The following is a 13984-nucleotide window of genomic DNA, read 5'->3' as shown; positions in this document are numbered from 1 at the left end:
AAATTTCACATCCGAGTGAGACGTTCGGCTCATAAATTACACGGCGCCGCCAAAGCGTCTATGGTTATAAAAGACGCATTTGCGACCATGTATTTCGTAGGGGATTCCCAAAACTTAATTCACTTTGTTGCAAGATATATCTTAAAAATTATATAAAATAAATTAATATAGAATAAATGTCAAAGGATAGTACTTTAAATTTTTTAATTTATTTTAATATCGTTAAATTGCGCAAATTAATGTTACGGCTTTAATAAAATATATATTAACGCTTGCCTTCGTGTGATTTACGGCTAAGCACTTAAATTATATCGGTGCCCCACTATCATTTCTCTCAATATTTAAAATATCAATAAATATATACAGTGTAATAAAGCTTTATTGCTTTAAATTATTTAGAGCAAATATATATACTTTAAATATAATATAATGTTTTATATATTTGTGACCTACGACTTAATTAATTAAAAAAAATTTCAGACAGTTTGTACTAGCAAAGTCTTTGATCAAATTCCCATTTTCCGTAATAAATCTGCTTCTCTACTTAATAAAGGCGAAGCATTGAGCCTAAGGCATTCGAACCGGGTAGAACCGGAACCGGGTACCCGCCATGTTTTTCATGGAACCGAAAACCGGGTAATTTTTTACGGGTATCCGGTTAATTTCATTTAAATAATTTTTTCCATTATTTCAAATTAAAGGGAAGAGCCGAATCGGCGTTCTTAAACGACAAACGTCTTTGAACGACAAAAAAAGGGACAGCACTTAGCGACCTAAAGATTTCGAGATAAGCGAATGTATAGATAAGGATTATTTTGAAAGGATGCAGTTGTAAATAAAAATAAATATTACGCGTTGTAGGGTGAAAATATAACACATTTGATTCGTTAGTGTTTATAACTTTTTACAAAAAGAACATCACTAAAACTTTGTTTCTCTACCTACATATAATACATATAATAAATACATATAATAAATACATATAATAAATACATATAATAAATACATATAATAAATAAATAATACATATAATAATTTCTTTTATAATTTTAATAAAATTTATTTCCTCAGTATTTTTCATGTGCAATTTGTATTATTATTGCCCAATATGTGCTAAAATAAATATTTCGGTTTTGTACTGTTACACATGTATGTAGTATGTAAGTATTTGTATATATGTACCTACCGATGGAATGTAAAAATATTTCGATTAGGTAAAGTATTAATCATTACATAATATATTAATTTTATTTCAATACCTTATTTTTTTTTTAATTATATTAATTATTAAAGTAAAATTAAATATATCATATTTAATCAAAGATTCAAATATAATAAAAATTGGAGTCTTAACGGCTTACAAAAATTACCCGGAACCGAACCGGGTACCCGGTTCTTTCCTAAAAATACCCGTATAACCGGGTAATGAATTAGGCTGGGTATTTGGATGCCCTAATTGAGCCTACCTTATTTCATAATTGTAATATAATTTAACTGGAAAAAATGAACGCTTACATGTTTACATGTTTACTTATAAGGTGATCAAAAAAGGGTCTATTTAGACTTTTTTTTCGGATATTCAGCGCTTTCTTAGAGTATGACAGAGGAGATCACAATTTTTGAGGAGAACTGTGTATCCAAAAGGAAGACGTCTTTTTTTTTTTTAATTTTTTTTTTCAAAAGTTTATATAAGTATAATGGCATATAGACACATGATGCACAATTCTGATTTATAACCATTTTCATTATTAATAATTTGTAAAGTTATACATATAACATAAAAAAAATAATGATAAATTATCTGTAAGTATACTAAATTTAAGGAAAAATACCTTTTACAAATTTAAAAAAGAAAAGAAAAGTGGTAATAATCAATCTCTCCGTGGTTCTGGCGTATATTTAATCAAAAATTTTAGCTTTTCCATTCTGAAACTTTTTTTGACGCTACCAGCAAATTTTAAAAATTCAACGCAAATTTTTAAAATTTAATTTAACATGTTTGATATTTTTGTATATGCGTGACGTGGCAACATATATAGAATAAATTTGCTTTATCTAAGGCAAATCTTACGGTACCTAAAAATAATGTGTCACAAAAATAACCACGCCCTTTTTTATGATAGGGATGGCTGGGGAAGTGAAAACAAAAGCAGGTATTGTATACACGATATTCTTTCTATTATTTGTACATTTTTATCTCCATTTAAACATATTTTAACCCAAATAGTTCACAGAATATGTTTCACTAAACATTGGTGTTAAATATTAGTAATAAGTCTCAATGATTATATTTATATCAAAGGTATTTAAAAAATGCGCGAAATGTATATTTTTTGCAGAAAATATTTGAAAATAATGCAATGTTATTTTCTCCTGTTACCAACTAAAGATAGATTTTACTCAGAGCCGCCGAGAGCCAAACCGGACCCTGGGAAAACAACAATTTCTTTCAACAAAAACAAAAATGTCTTTTTATATATTTTTTAACATCGTAATATAATTTTTTGTATAAATAATAATAGGTACGAGTTAACCTTTCTATGCTACAAATACATATTAGCCACCGTTGCAACAGATTTTCTGAAATCATATTTAATGCGAAATAATTTAATTAGGCACTAGAAATTATTAAAAATATCTACTAATAATATTGTGATACTTGTTTTTGGGGCCTCCTATTAACCAAAATTCGGTTTGAATATACTTTCATCGGCCTCTTATAATAGAAGTCCATAGTAATATCGGTAAGGATAGCTATCATATTTTTAAAATATAGTGTAATATCGAAATGCAGACAAACTATGAAGCAATATGTGAGATATGATGTCTGTTTGTACTTAATCTTCCGCTTATTTTCCCCTGAGAGATAAGTTGGCTTAGTTTGCATTTAGAGCTTGACCTAACAAAAGTTCTAAAACTAATCATAGTTTTAGAACTTTCATTAGGTTAGGTTTGGGTTTGAACAGCAAATAAACATTTCGTAACTGTCAAATTGAGCTTCATAGTCATTTTAGAGCAGCATATTAGCGCCAATCAGTTAAATTATATTTTCGCTAGTAGAGAATAGTAGTAGCAGTAGTTCAAATATGTTTACTGGTGAAAATATATTTGAACTTTACTAGTGAAAATATAACTTTACCAAAAATACACATTCACTGTAACATTTACAACCCGAAACAAATAAATAATGATAAGTGTGTAAATATATATATTACTACATATAGAAAAGTTGAAATAATATAATTTTACCAGATACTTAATATTTTCCTTGGTAAAAATATATATCTATTGGTGAAAATGTATTCTGATATGATCTTACTGAAATGACTTATTTAAAAAATATTTTCGTGATAGATTCGAGAAAGTTGTTCTTAGATTTTCTTTTAGGAATATCCACATTAAACTGAATGTATTATTTATTAATTTTGATGCACTACATTACATCTTAAGCAAATGTAGCTCAATTCAGTTTCAGCATTCGAGGTCGGTTTTTATTATTTTTATGAAAATATTCTTGCTATAATTTTTTCAAAAGTTGGGCCTACTGGGCTGAGCCAAGGAGAAAGAGTTCCGAGAATACATTTCCTCTCCCTTCCATTTCGGTAGGTCCGGTTGTATTAGATTTATTTTAAATCGAACTTTTTTATTTTAAATCGAATTTTATTTTTTTATTGTTACAATCATTTACATACACAAAAACGACCCTACTTTACTAGAAATCATAGTGACTTCAATTACCCTTTGATTGTCATTACCCAATTCTCCCTTACTGTTAAATAATAAAATTAGTTAGAAAAGGAAATTTTGCCTTATCCTTCATATTTCCATGCTGTTTCTCTTTTCTGAATTTCTGAATTTTTGAATTTTTATGAACAATGGTTTCAAATTATGTATATTGCTATTAAATTTTTATGTTCTTATATTAGGTTCAGAATTTTTTCGTCTTTTGAACTGATGGAAATAGAATATAATTTTTCTGCAATTGAGACATATTTTTAATTATTAAAAATAGTTTATTTAAATATCCGTTTTATATCTCACTTAAGAATCTCATTCATTAATTTGGTTTTTGGAAATTTTTTGGAATTTTTTTATTATTTTTGTGTGTCAAATGGCAAATTATAATTTTACCGGAATCAAAATGTGCAATGGGTTCTTATTATATGTATAATTTATAATTCTTATAAGATTAAAAACGCCATTTTTGCGTTCATTTGTGAATAAATATATTTGCAAATTAGTTCAAATGTAATTTAGAGATATACAAATATAAGATTAAATTAAAATGGTCCCAATGGTGTAAACACCCAGACTGTACATATTTTTAATCCTTGCCATACTAAGCGCTCGGCCGCGGCAGCAACGCGACCGAGCCGTCCGCCAAACGCAGCCATTACGCCGGCGTCCGTTCCAGTCATCGTACGTGATTTCGGTACGTGTGTTTTTTCTCTTTTTACCGTGTATCCAGTGGTGTAGTGGGACCTCTTTTAAATATATATATTAGTTTATAGTATAATCTATCTTTGTGTGTACAAAAGTTTGCATCGAAACTTTGTGTGTGTGCGCGCGCATGCGTGCGCGCGCGCGCGCGCGCGCGCGCGCGTGTGTGTGTGTGTGTGTGTGTGTGTGTGTGTGTGTGTGTGTGTGTGTGTGTGTGTGTGTGTGTGTGTGTGTGTGTGTGTGTGTGTGTGTGTGTGTGTGTGTGTGTGTGTGTGTGTGTGTGTGTGTGTGTGTGTGTGTGTGTGTGTGTGTGTGTGTGTGTGTGTGTGTGTGTGTTTTCGTGTATATTTCAGGAGTTCGTTATTTTTTTCATTCTCAAGTGATGTCGTTGTGTTCTTGATTTTTTTACAATGTTTTCAGTGAGAGATAAAAACGTGCGGCCGCACGCTTTTATCTCTCACCAACTTCCATCATTTAACACGCGATCGAGCGGGAAAAGAGTCGTTACGTTGCAGCAAGCAAAATAAATAGGATGATTTTTTCCGGGTGCACATAAATTGAAATCTCATCTATACACCATAGTTCGCTAATAATTCAATGCAATGAGCTTTTAATAATTTTAGTGCTTTATGTGTTTTTATAGTGTCGTCATGGAAGTTTCGGCTGTAGATGGGCTTGGGCCTTCATTATTTGAAAAAAAAATAATTCGTCAAGTGGAATACTACTTCAGTAATATCATTATTCATTTGAGTACAATTTATATCGGTGTTTTTTTGTTGTTGTTAAAGTGTGTATTTTCTATTTATAGGTGAGTGTAATTTGCGTAAGGACGATTTCCTTAAATCGCTGATCGATGCAAACCATGGATGGGTCAAATATACTAGTCTGTTAAAATTCAATAGACTCGCCGCTCTATCTGTGGATAGAAATGTCATTACAGCGGCTCTGAAAAAGTCGGAAAAGCAACTGGTTGAGGTGGGTATAATAAGTGAATTAATTAATGACACGTTTATCGTGATTTATATGTGTGTTGTTATTACTTAGATAAATGAAAGCGGGACGGAAGTTCGACGTTCTCCCCGGTTTCCTCTTCTGGAATTGAACGAAGAAATGAAACAGAATTTAAAGGAGCGTACCGTATATACATACTGTTTTCCTAAAAATGAAACCACTCTAGACGATTGTCTGAAGTTATTAAGAAAATTTGGTAAAGTGGAGAATGTTATCATGGGAAAAAAGAAGGATAAAGATACCAAGACGATCCTCTTCAATGGCGCAATAATAGCTACGTTTGTGACTAAAGAAGCCGCTGAAAAGTATATAAATACACCAATAATACGATTCAAAGGAAAAGAATTGCTAAGATCTTGGAACGATATCAAGAAGGACCGTGTAAGTAGGTGTTTATTTTATCGATCCGATCGAACAGATATATTTTATTTTATAATTTTGCAGAAAACTCCACATATCGTTTTACCGATAGGCAGCGTGTTGCTTATACGAAACGTACCAAAAAAAGTTCATTATAGCGATATTAAAACAAAATTGAAGGAATTTGGTAAATATAATATTTTTTGATATGAATAATATCATGTAAAAATAATAGTTTATTAATAAAAATATTTTTATTTTGTTTCAGATTCCGATGAGCCACATGTAGAAATCAAAAAATTTAACGGTTGGGTGAGATTCGGTAAACGTAATCTGGCAATTTTGGTATTCCAAAAGTTAAACGAGGGGATAATAACAATTAAAAACATCCAACTCAAGTGTGAATTGCCCTCTCGTGAGGAGGAAAAAAAAATACTGGTAGATATGGCTGCAAAGCTAATGAAGAAGAATATTTTAAAAAATAAATCAATCTAGCTCAACGAATCCAAGATAGGATCAGAGACGATGGTCTAATTTTGAAGATCATTACGCCACTCTTTTAATTTTTAACTTTTCATTCATTTAAATATTCCTTATATCCAAAAAATGTATTTTAATGTTTTTTATGTTTTGTGCATTAGTTTGTTCTGATTTCATAAAATAATAATAAAAATTGTTAATTTACAAATACTATAGTATTTTTATTTATTTTTCTAGTAAATATTTTATTAGTTGTCATAGAAAAGATATTACATTTTATTCATAATATCTAAAAAAATATGTAACACACAGAAAAAAACATACTTAAAATCCTCGATTGCATAAGCTTTTGACAAAGCCCGGAACTATGAGATCAACGTAGAATAAGCTGTAGCTACTGGACATTAAGACTATTGCTGATGACAATAGAAACAGGTGGCGCTAGGAGACAAAAAAATAATTTAATAATTAATTAAGCATAATATGACATAACATAATAGATACATAATAGACATAATAGACAGATACTTAAATAAAAATACAGACATGACGCAAAAATGTTAAATATATAAAATACAGATTAAGGCTAAAATAAAAATATATACTTTGACTCTGCTAACTATGAAGTTTTTTAAAGCGAGTAATGCTACCATGGCCCCCACAAGGGGGGGGGGGTCTATGAGAAAAAATTCACGAAACTGGATAAAACAATATTTCTCTTCATTATTGCCGTTCACAAGGCTACTAAAATGACCCGAATATGTGTGACAAAATAAATAGTGTTATGTCTCTAATTTTAGAGAAGGACGAAAGTGCCCTATTTTCTCCATTCGGTGCACATTATTAAAATTGAGTAGTAGTCAATGCCGCGAAAATCAACCAAGATGTGATAACATTTTTTGGACATGCTTGTTCTTTTACAGCCCTGCTCGTTGGGAAGTATTGAGAAAATACGTACCATCATCACTTCAAAATTTATTAAATACAAAGTGGAGTGAAAGAATCCAAGCCATGCGACCAATTGTTAAACATTATCCTGTACTACTTAAATTATTAAATGTTTTTCACAGCTATAAAATTAGCTCCATTAGCTCTGAATACAACGAAAGCTTTTAAGAATATTCCAGACCTAACAAAGGTCTATTAATGACAGTGTTTCAGCGGCTATTATTAATAGGTTTTTACATTTTGGCTATTATTAATAGGTTTTTACATAAATTGAAGAAATATCCCTCATTGGGAAATTCTTTTTTGGAAGACTCTTGGGAAAATATTTTTAAAGAGGCAAAATTAGAGTCCGATATTTTAGGATAATTACCAGTCACAGAAAACATTTTAGAATTTCTATAATTATTAGATCTTTAGAGTTTATTATTAGCGATTTGAAGCAGCGAATGAAATAAATCAATTGTTTTCACCAATTTTAAATATTCAAAATTTAGACGGGCCCAATATTGATCAATCTTTTTGACAAAGAATTATCATACGATTTAATAGAAGTACTTAATTTGAATAAAAATATCATAAAACAGTTTTCGACTCTGAAAAAAATAAAATTTTGTAAATAATTGTGTAAGTAAATATGTAAATAAAAATATAAATAATTGTGTAAACAAAAATGTAAGTAATTATTAAATTATTATGTAAATTGTAACCTTTATTTTTTATAAATTTAATTGTTTTTACGACATATACCAATAATATAATTTTTATGCTTTTATCTATTGTTAACAATTGTTATTGTTAACAATAAGTTAACAATTTTATTTAAAATTTGCATATTATCAGGTAATCCTTCATCCAATTACTCCCAAGTAGGGATTCCAATCCCGGGATCCCGAGATCCCGAACGATTTTCAATACCCGATGAGTCCCGGGATTATAAAACATAATCCCGAATTTTTCGGATTGGTTGATTTATCAAGCACAATCGAATTATTATTGACAACATCGTTATATTTCGTGTACAAACTTGCGCGAGATGCACGTGTCATCTGTGAATCTTTGAGGCTGTGAGTCTGAACGTGCTTTTTCAGCAGCAGGCTGCTTAGGAACCAAAATCAGATCAAGGCTAAATGATAAAACACTTGATGCTTTGATGTTACTTCGTGAGTTTTATTCAAAATAATGTTTTCAATTAATTGTGTCTATGAATGTACATAGGTATGTACATATATTGTCAAAAGTTCATTTTTTTCTTCTCAAATAAATATATAAATATATATATATATATATATATATATATTTTATTTTTATTATATTATTTTCTATTTTAAGTCCAAGACTAAAATTATACGTACTTTATACATTGTACGTTATAAAAAACAGATGTAAAAATATATTGTATTATTCATTTTAAATTATTTTTATCGATAAAATAACATGAAAATTATCCCGGGACTGGTCCCGGGATCCCGGGATCGACTAATTGCAATACCGAAATCCCGGGATCAAAATTTTGGCCCGGGATTGGAATCCCTACTCCCAAGTGCTTATTGTGAAAGAATTTTTTAACTCTTTCACATTGGTTCATGCGAAAAATATGCATGTTTTAATTTTAATTAAATAATTATTTTAATATTAATTATTTTCTTTTATTAAAATAAAAGGAAATAGTACAAATATTTAATTATAAAAAAATATCGGCATTTCGGTAAGAGGTGGGGAGGCCGATAAACATGTTAGCCATGAATGTTATTATTATTTTTATTATTTTTATACTCGTTACTTTTCCATTATTATTTTTATACTCGTTACCTTCCTTATGCAATGATAGAAAGCAAATATATGTTTAACAAATGAGACAAGCAAGCTCCCAAATTCATTTACCTTATTTAGATTATGACGTAAACAACAACGCCTTTTTATAAAAAACGATATATCGTTATTTAGCAAAAACATCTGTAATAATTTAGCTTTGTATCAAAATAGGGAAATCACCAGAATTTCTAGTCAGATATACAACAATTATTCCATAGAATATATATTTTATGATTCACACAATTAATTGCTATTTTTTTTAAATAAATAGGTACTAGATTAATTACTAGGCATTATCCGGAATAGATTCAAACTAATTCTTTATTATTATTAATTTGATTCATCTTGTTATTACAAATTAATTTTAATATTTGCCTATATTCAATATTTTTAATCTATTTATGAAGAAAAAAAAACACATTTTTTGTTCCGATTTTAATTTTTATGCGTACACTGAAGAGGATAATTAATAGGTGTAAGTTACATTCAGTGCATCCAGAAGAAGAATAAAAAATTAATATCCGTATACGTTTTACGTGTAAATGTAACGCATTCTTAAATTTTGTTATGAATAAATCGAGAACACTAATAATAATACTTGTGCTTCGTAAATGGGTTCTAATTAATCTGGCTTTTCTATATTTATTAATCTGCAAAATAACTATGTGTAAATTTCCAGCATTTCCATCGTTTTCTTATTAAAAAAATCATTTTGGAAATTGTATTTGTGGGCGGTATATAATACGGGACAATTGTCAGCTGGGCGTAATGTCGTAGGGGTCAATAATCAGCTGGGCGTTTCGTCGCCGGCCAACTGTCGTGCACCTTTTGTCATTGGGCAAAGGATACACGCGCCACTTGTGTAACCGTGTATTTTTCTTTTTGTTGTGTAACAGTGTCAAAAATACCGACTGCATTTTCAACACTGGGCATTTAGCTTGAATTTGTTACTAAAAATATTTATTATTTTTTAATATTTTCAGTATCTGTCTTAAAAACTTGATAAGTTTTTAGGATAGATACTGAAAAAATAAAGATACAGACAAGACATAAAAATAATAACGAAATATATAACATATAAAAATAGAAATGACGTATGTTTAAAAAAATAATAATAAATACAGCATTATAATAGCTAGTTAGATACATATAGCTAATCTATTAAAATAAATATCATAGTTATATTTAGCATTAACTGTCTAGTTGTGATCGCTTGATTTTGGGGGAAATTAATATCATTTACTTCGCTAATATTACTTGTGCATAATTCAGGTGAATATTCACAAAAAAAATATAAGCAACGGTGATTATTTTGCTATTTTAGAAGCGTGTTCGTGTTAATAAATTTATGCAAAAAATTGTAGTTTTTTTAAAAAAAAACTTATTAAATCGAATATATTATACGTATTTCATTAATTATGAAAAATAATATCAATTAGGAGCTTGCAGAGGAATCGTTCGGTACCGAGCGTTCATACTGCGTCGGCGACGGCACGAATTTATTGCTTTTGACGTATTTATTGCAGGGGCGTATATTCAGGGTGTGCTAGGTGTGCGGCGCACACCCGCAAAACCATCTCAAATATAAATTTAGAAATTTAGAAAATTTAGGGCATAAAGCGACATCATTTTGCATACAGTAGTATGCAAAATTATAAAATTTTAATATGCAGTGTATAGTATGCATTGGTATTTATCAGTCGCTCTAAAAGTTTCCGCGCGACCGACACGCTATGTATTACTCATGTGGCGCGCCGACCTTGAGTGCGGCGGCCGACTAAAGTAAATTGTTCCGAGATTTAACGGCTGAAGTCGATCTGTCGGCTGGCAGCGCTCAGTAGTAAAATTGGTCTCGAATTTGGTGCGCGTACTTCAAAAACTCTTGCGTCCGTCGCTGCTTTTTTATTACATTATATCACAATAACAGGTCACTCATTTTTTATATTTTGGCGTAAAATAGTTTATTATCTTATTTACATATGATCAATATTTAATTTTCTATTCTAGATTATATTTTTTTATTTACCCCAAAAATTATGAAGAATACTGTTGAAGATATTTTGAATAATCCATTTTCAAAAAGAAGTTATGAAATTAAATTGAAGATAATCAAAATTGGCAAACCACGTCCGCCTCTTCCCAATTTATTTATGGTTTGCAAGCCAAAGTACTCGAAGTTTATCCATTGGCCATTTTTACACACTGCTATGCTCATATGTTGAATTTAACATTACAACAAGGTCTTTCCAATATAAAAGTGTGCAAATCATTCTTTCAAACTTTAAATGGATTGTCTGTATTCTTTTCGAAATCTTCCAAACGAATAAATGCTTTACAAGAGTTTGTAGGTAGAAGACATCCTTCTGTTACACCTACAATATGGAATTACACATCACGGTTAAGTAACACAGTGCAAAAATACAGAAATTAATTTACGGACTTTTTTCGAGACGTCGTGAAAAATTGTGAACTATGGGACCCCGACACTAATAAAAGCACGAGGTTTTCTTATCTTTTTGGAAGATTTTGAAACAAGAAAACTTCTCCACATATTTTCAAACCTTTTTGGAAAAACTGATGTGTTATACAACATTTTACAATCCAAATCCCTTGACATATTATATTGCTGTAAGAAAGTTACCGAAATTTTGCAAGAACTCATACATGAACAGGAAAATAATTATGAAACATTATGGGATTCTCATGTAACGGAAGAAAATTATCCAAGACTGAGTAATGATTTGCTTGTTGAAGAAAAGCACGCGTTTAGCCAACTATTTAATACAATAGTTGATAATATATGTAAGCAAATTGAATACCGTTTTCTTCAATGTCCAAATTGGAATATTTTCACCTTCTGGAGAAAGAAAAATATGAGCAATATAAATGAAAATTTCCAAATGAATTACTTACCAAACTGCAACAATTCTATGGAACATTATTTGATTATATAAGTTTAAAAAATGAGCTTGCTGTTCTTTATCATTTGCCTGAATTTGCAGAGAAATCTGTTCATGAGCTTGTACAATTTATGAACACAAATAATCTTGAGTCAGGTTTTCAGGAAATAGATAAATTAGGCAAACTAATATTAACTCCTCCAAGCAGTACTGCTTCAGCAGAACGTTCATTTTCTGCTCCGAAACGAATTAATAATTGTTATCGAAGTACCCAAGGCCAAGAAAGGCTATGTGGCCTTAGCTTGATTTCAATAGAAAAAGGGATCCTTATGGATATTAAAAAGAAGAGCACTTTTTATGACAGCGTGATAGAAAAATTTATGATCAAAGAAAGAAGATTAGATTTTATATATAAATAATTATAATTTTATGTTTATTGGAAATTTGATATTTTTATATAATAATATTTTAGATTAGGTTTGATGTTTATTTATTTATTTATATATGGGGAAAAGCTGTAAGGCAGTTTAGGCATGCCAAAACCTAGGCTAATAAAAATGAAAAAATGTACGTTTTTTTTATTTTTTATAGCACACCCAATATTAACACCCACCGTACGCCACTGATTTATTGACGTGGATTTTGCGCTCTCCTATTGGTCAAAATTCACTTTAGATATCATTTTTTATTCGATTTTCCCTTTACGTAAGTCGTAATATTGCTATAGAAAGTCTTAATATGAACGCTAGATTACCGAGCGTCCCCCTTAAATTTGGCTAGAAAAATGCATGTCATTAAATTTATTTATTTATTTATTAAAATTATGACCATCGTGATCTGCCAGGTTAACCTAATGCGTCACGATTGCCAAAAGTATAAAGTATATCACAATTTTAAATTACATACAAATATACATATTCATACATATTTACGTATGCATACATACAAATTCATATACACACATGCACATAAATACACATATAAATGAAAATTCGGAAACAAGATCAAAGAACAGACACAAATCACCGCAGCAGGTGCATTGTCTCACACGAATTGAACCAAAACATGTGCACGAGAGAATGTCAATATTTCTATGCACAGTATTGAGCAAACGAAATAAAATGGAAGTATTAAAAAATGACCACTGACTGGCCAACTTTTATCACTCTCTGGAAAAGGCTGAAATTACGTCCCTGCCATTTAATATTACAGCCTAATTTTTATGAAATTTCGCACCATTGCCATTTCTATAAATTATTTGTTTTGCGCGTGGCTCTTGTTTTTAAGAAGTTTCTAAATTCTTTTCAGATTTCTATTAGTCATAAAATGAGTCATCCGAAGTTGCAAATTGATAATAAAACAAAAGTCACCCGAGTGTTATGTATAGAATTATGAACGGTATTGATGACTTTTCTACCGCCCACGTTCGGTGTAAATATTTGCCGCTCAGACTTATGCAAACGAACTGATAAACTTCTTTCGATAAGAAAACAGATCTAGCGATTCGCATCATACGTTGTAATAATTTACAACAAAGTAAATATCCATATATATCCATACGTTTATTTCAATAATATAAATAATTTTACAGAAATACTAATTATATATGATATACATGTTACTGATTTATAACAATTTTCATAAATTGTTCTTAATCTTAATAACATGAATATCTATTTTTATTATTAATTTTTATCTACACAAGCAACGCCGAACAATTTAGCTCATCTGTATAAATAATAGTTTCAATATAATCGCATACAAGAGAAACACATATTTCCATTTTTATAAGAATACAATGTTTTATATTCATATTTTAATTACAAAGCCATAAAATTATTGTCATCATTTTCGACTACATAATTACGTGAGAAAACTTTTTTGCTATGTCAGTCATAAACATCAAACAGACGTAAGTGCAGCGTTTTGTGTCACGAAATACGATGAATCTACAGATATTTAATATTATAGCAAAAAAGCAATAGCAAATTTTGCATTATTTTTTTTAACCATTGTTTTCTCTAAATACCAGA

At 29.9% G+C, this 13984-nt stretch overlaps 1 protein-coding gene across 1 annotated transcript; it reads left to right on the top strand.

Moving 5' to 3' along the window:
• The first annotated feature begins 4359 nt into the window (after window positions 1-4359).
• Window positions 4360-6495, top strand: LOC148234631 (la protein homolog). Its single transcript, XM_088186240.1, has 6 exons — window positions 4360-4432; window positions 5084-5169; window positions 5249-5415; window positions 5485-5832; window positions 5896-5998; window positions 6080-6495. The coding sequence occupies exons 2-6, from the start codon at window positions 5091-5093 to the stop codon at window positions 6304-6306; spliced, it is 924 nt and encodes a 307-aa protein (XP_088042366.1). The 5' UTR covers window positions 4360-4432; window positions 5084-5090; the 3' UTR covers window positions 6307-6495.
• Window positions 6496-13984: the final 7489 nt, after the last annotated feature.

This window comes from Plectrocnemia conspersa, unplaced genomic scaffold, assembly GCF_051122295.1.
Source record: "Plectrocnemia conspersa isolate PC_06_02 unplaced genomic scaffold, ASM5112229v1 ptg000005l, whole genome shotgun sequence".
Lineage (NCBI taxonomy): Eukaryota > Metazoa > Arthropoda > Insecta > Trichoptera > Polycentropodidae > Plectrocnemia > Plectrocnemia conspersa.
This window is presented reverse-complemented; position numbering and strand designations above follow the sequence as displayed.

Excerpts from the sequence above, each read along its gene's own strand:
- LOC148234631 (XM_088186240.1), top strand. The coding sequence starts at position 5,091 with ATGGAAGTTTCGGCTGTAGATGGGCTTGGGCCTTCATTATTTGAAAAA. Across the intron at positions 5,416-5,484 it reads CGGAAAAGCAACTGGTTGAG|ATAAATGAAAGCGGGACGGA; the intron begins GTGGGTATAATA and ends GTTATTACTTAG. Across the intron at positions 5,999-6,079 it reads AACAAAATTGAAGGAATTTG|ATTCCGATGAGCCACATGTA; the intron begins GTAAATATAATA and ends ATTTTGTTTCAG.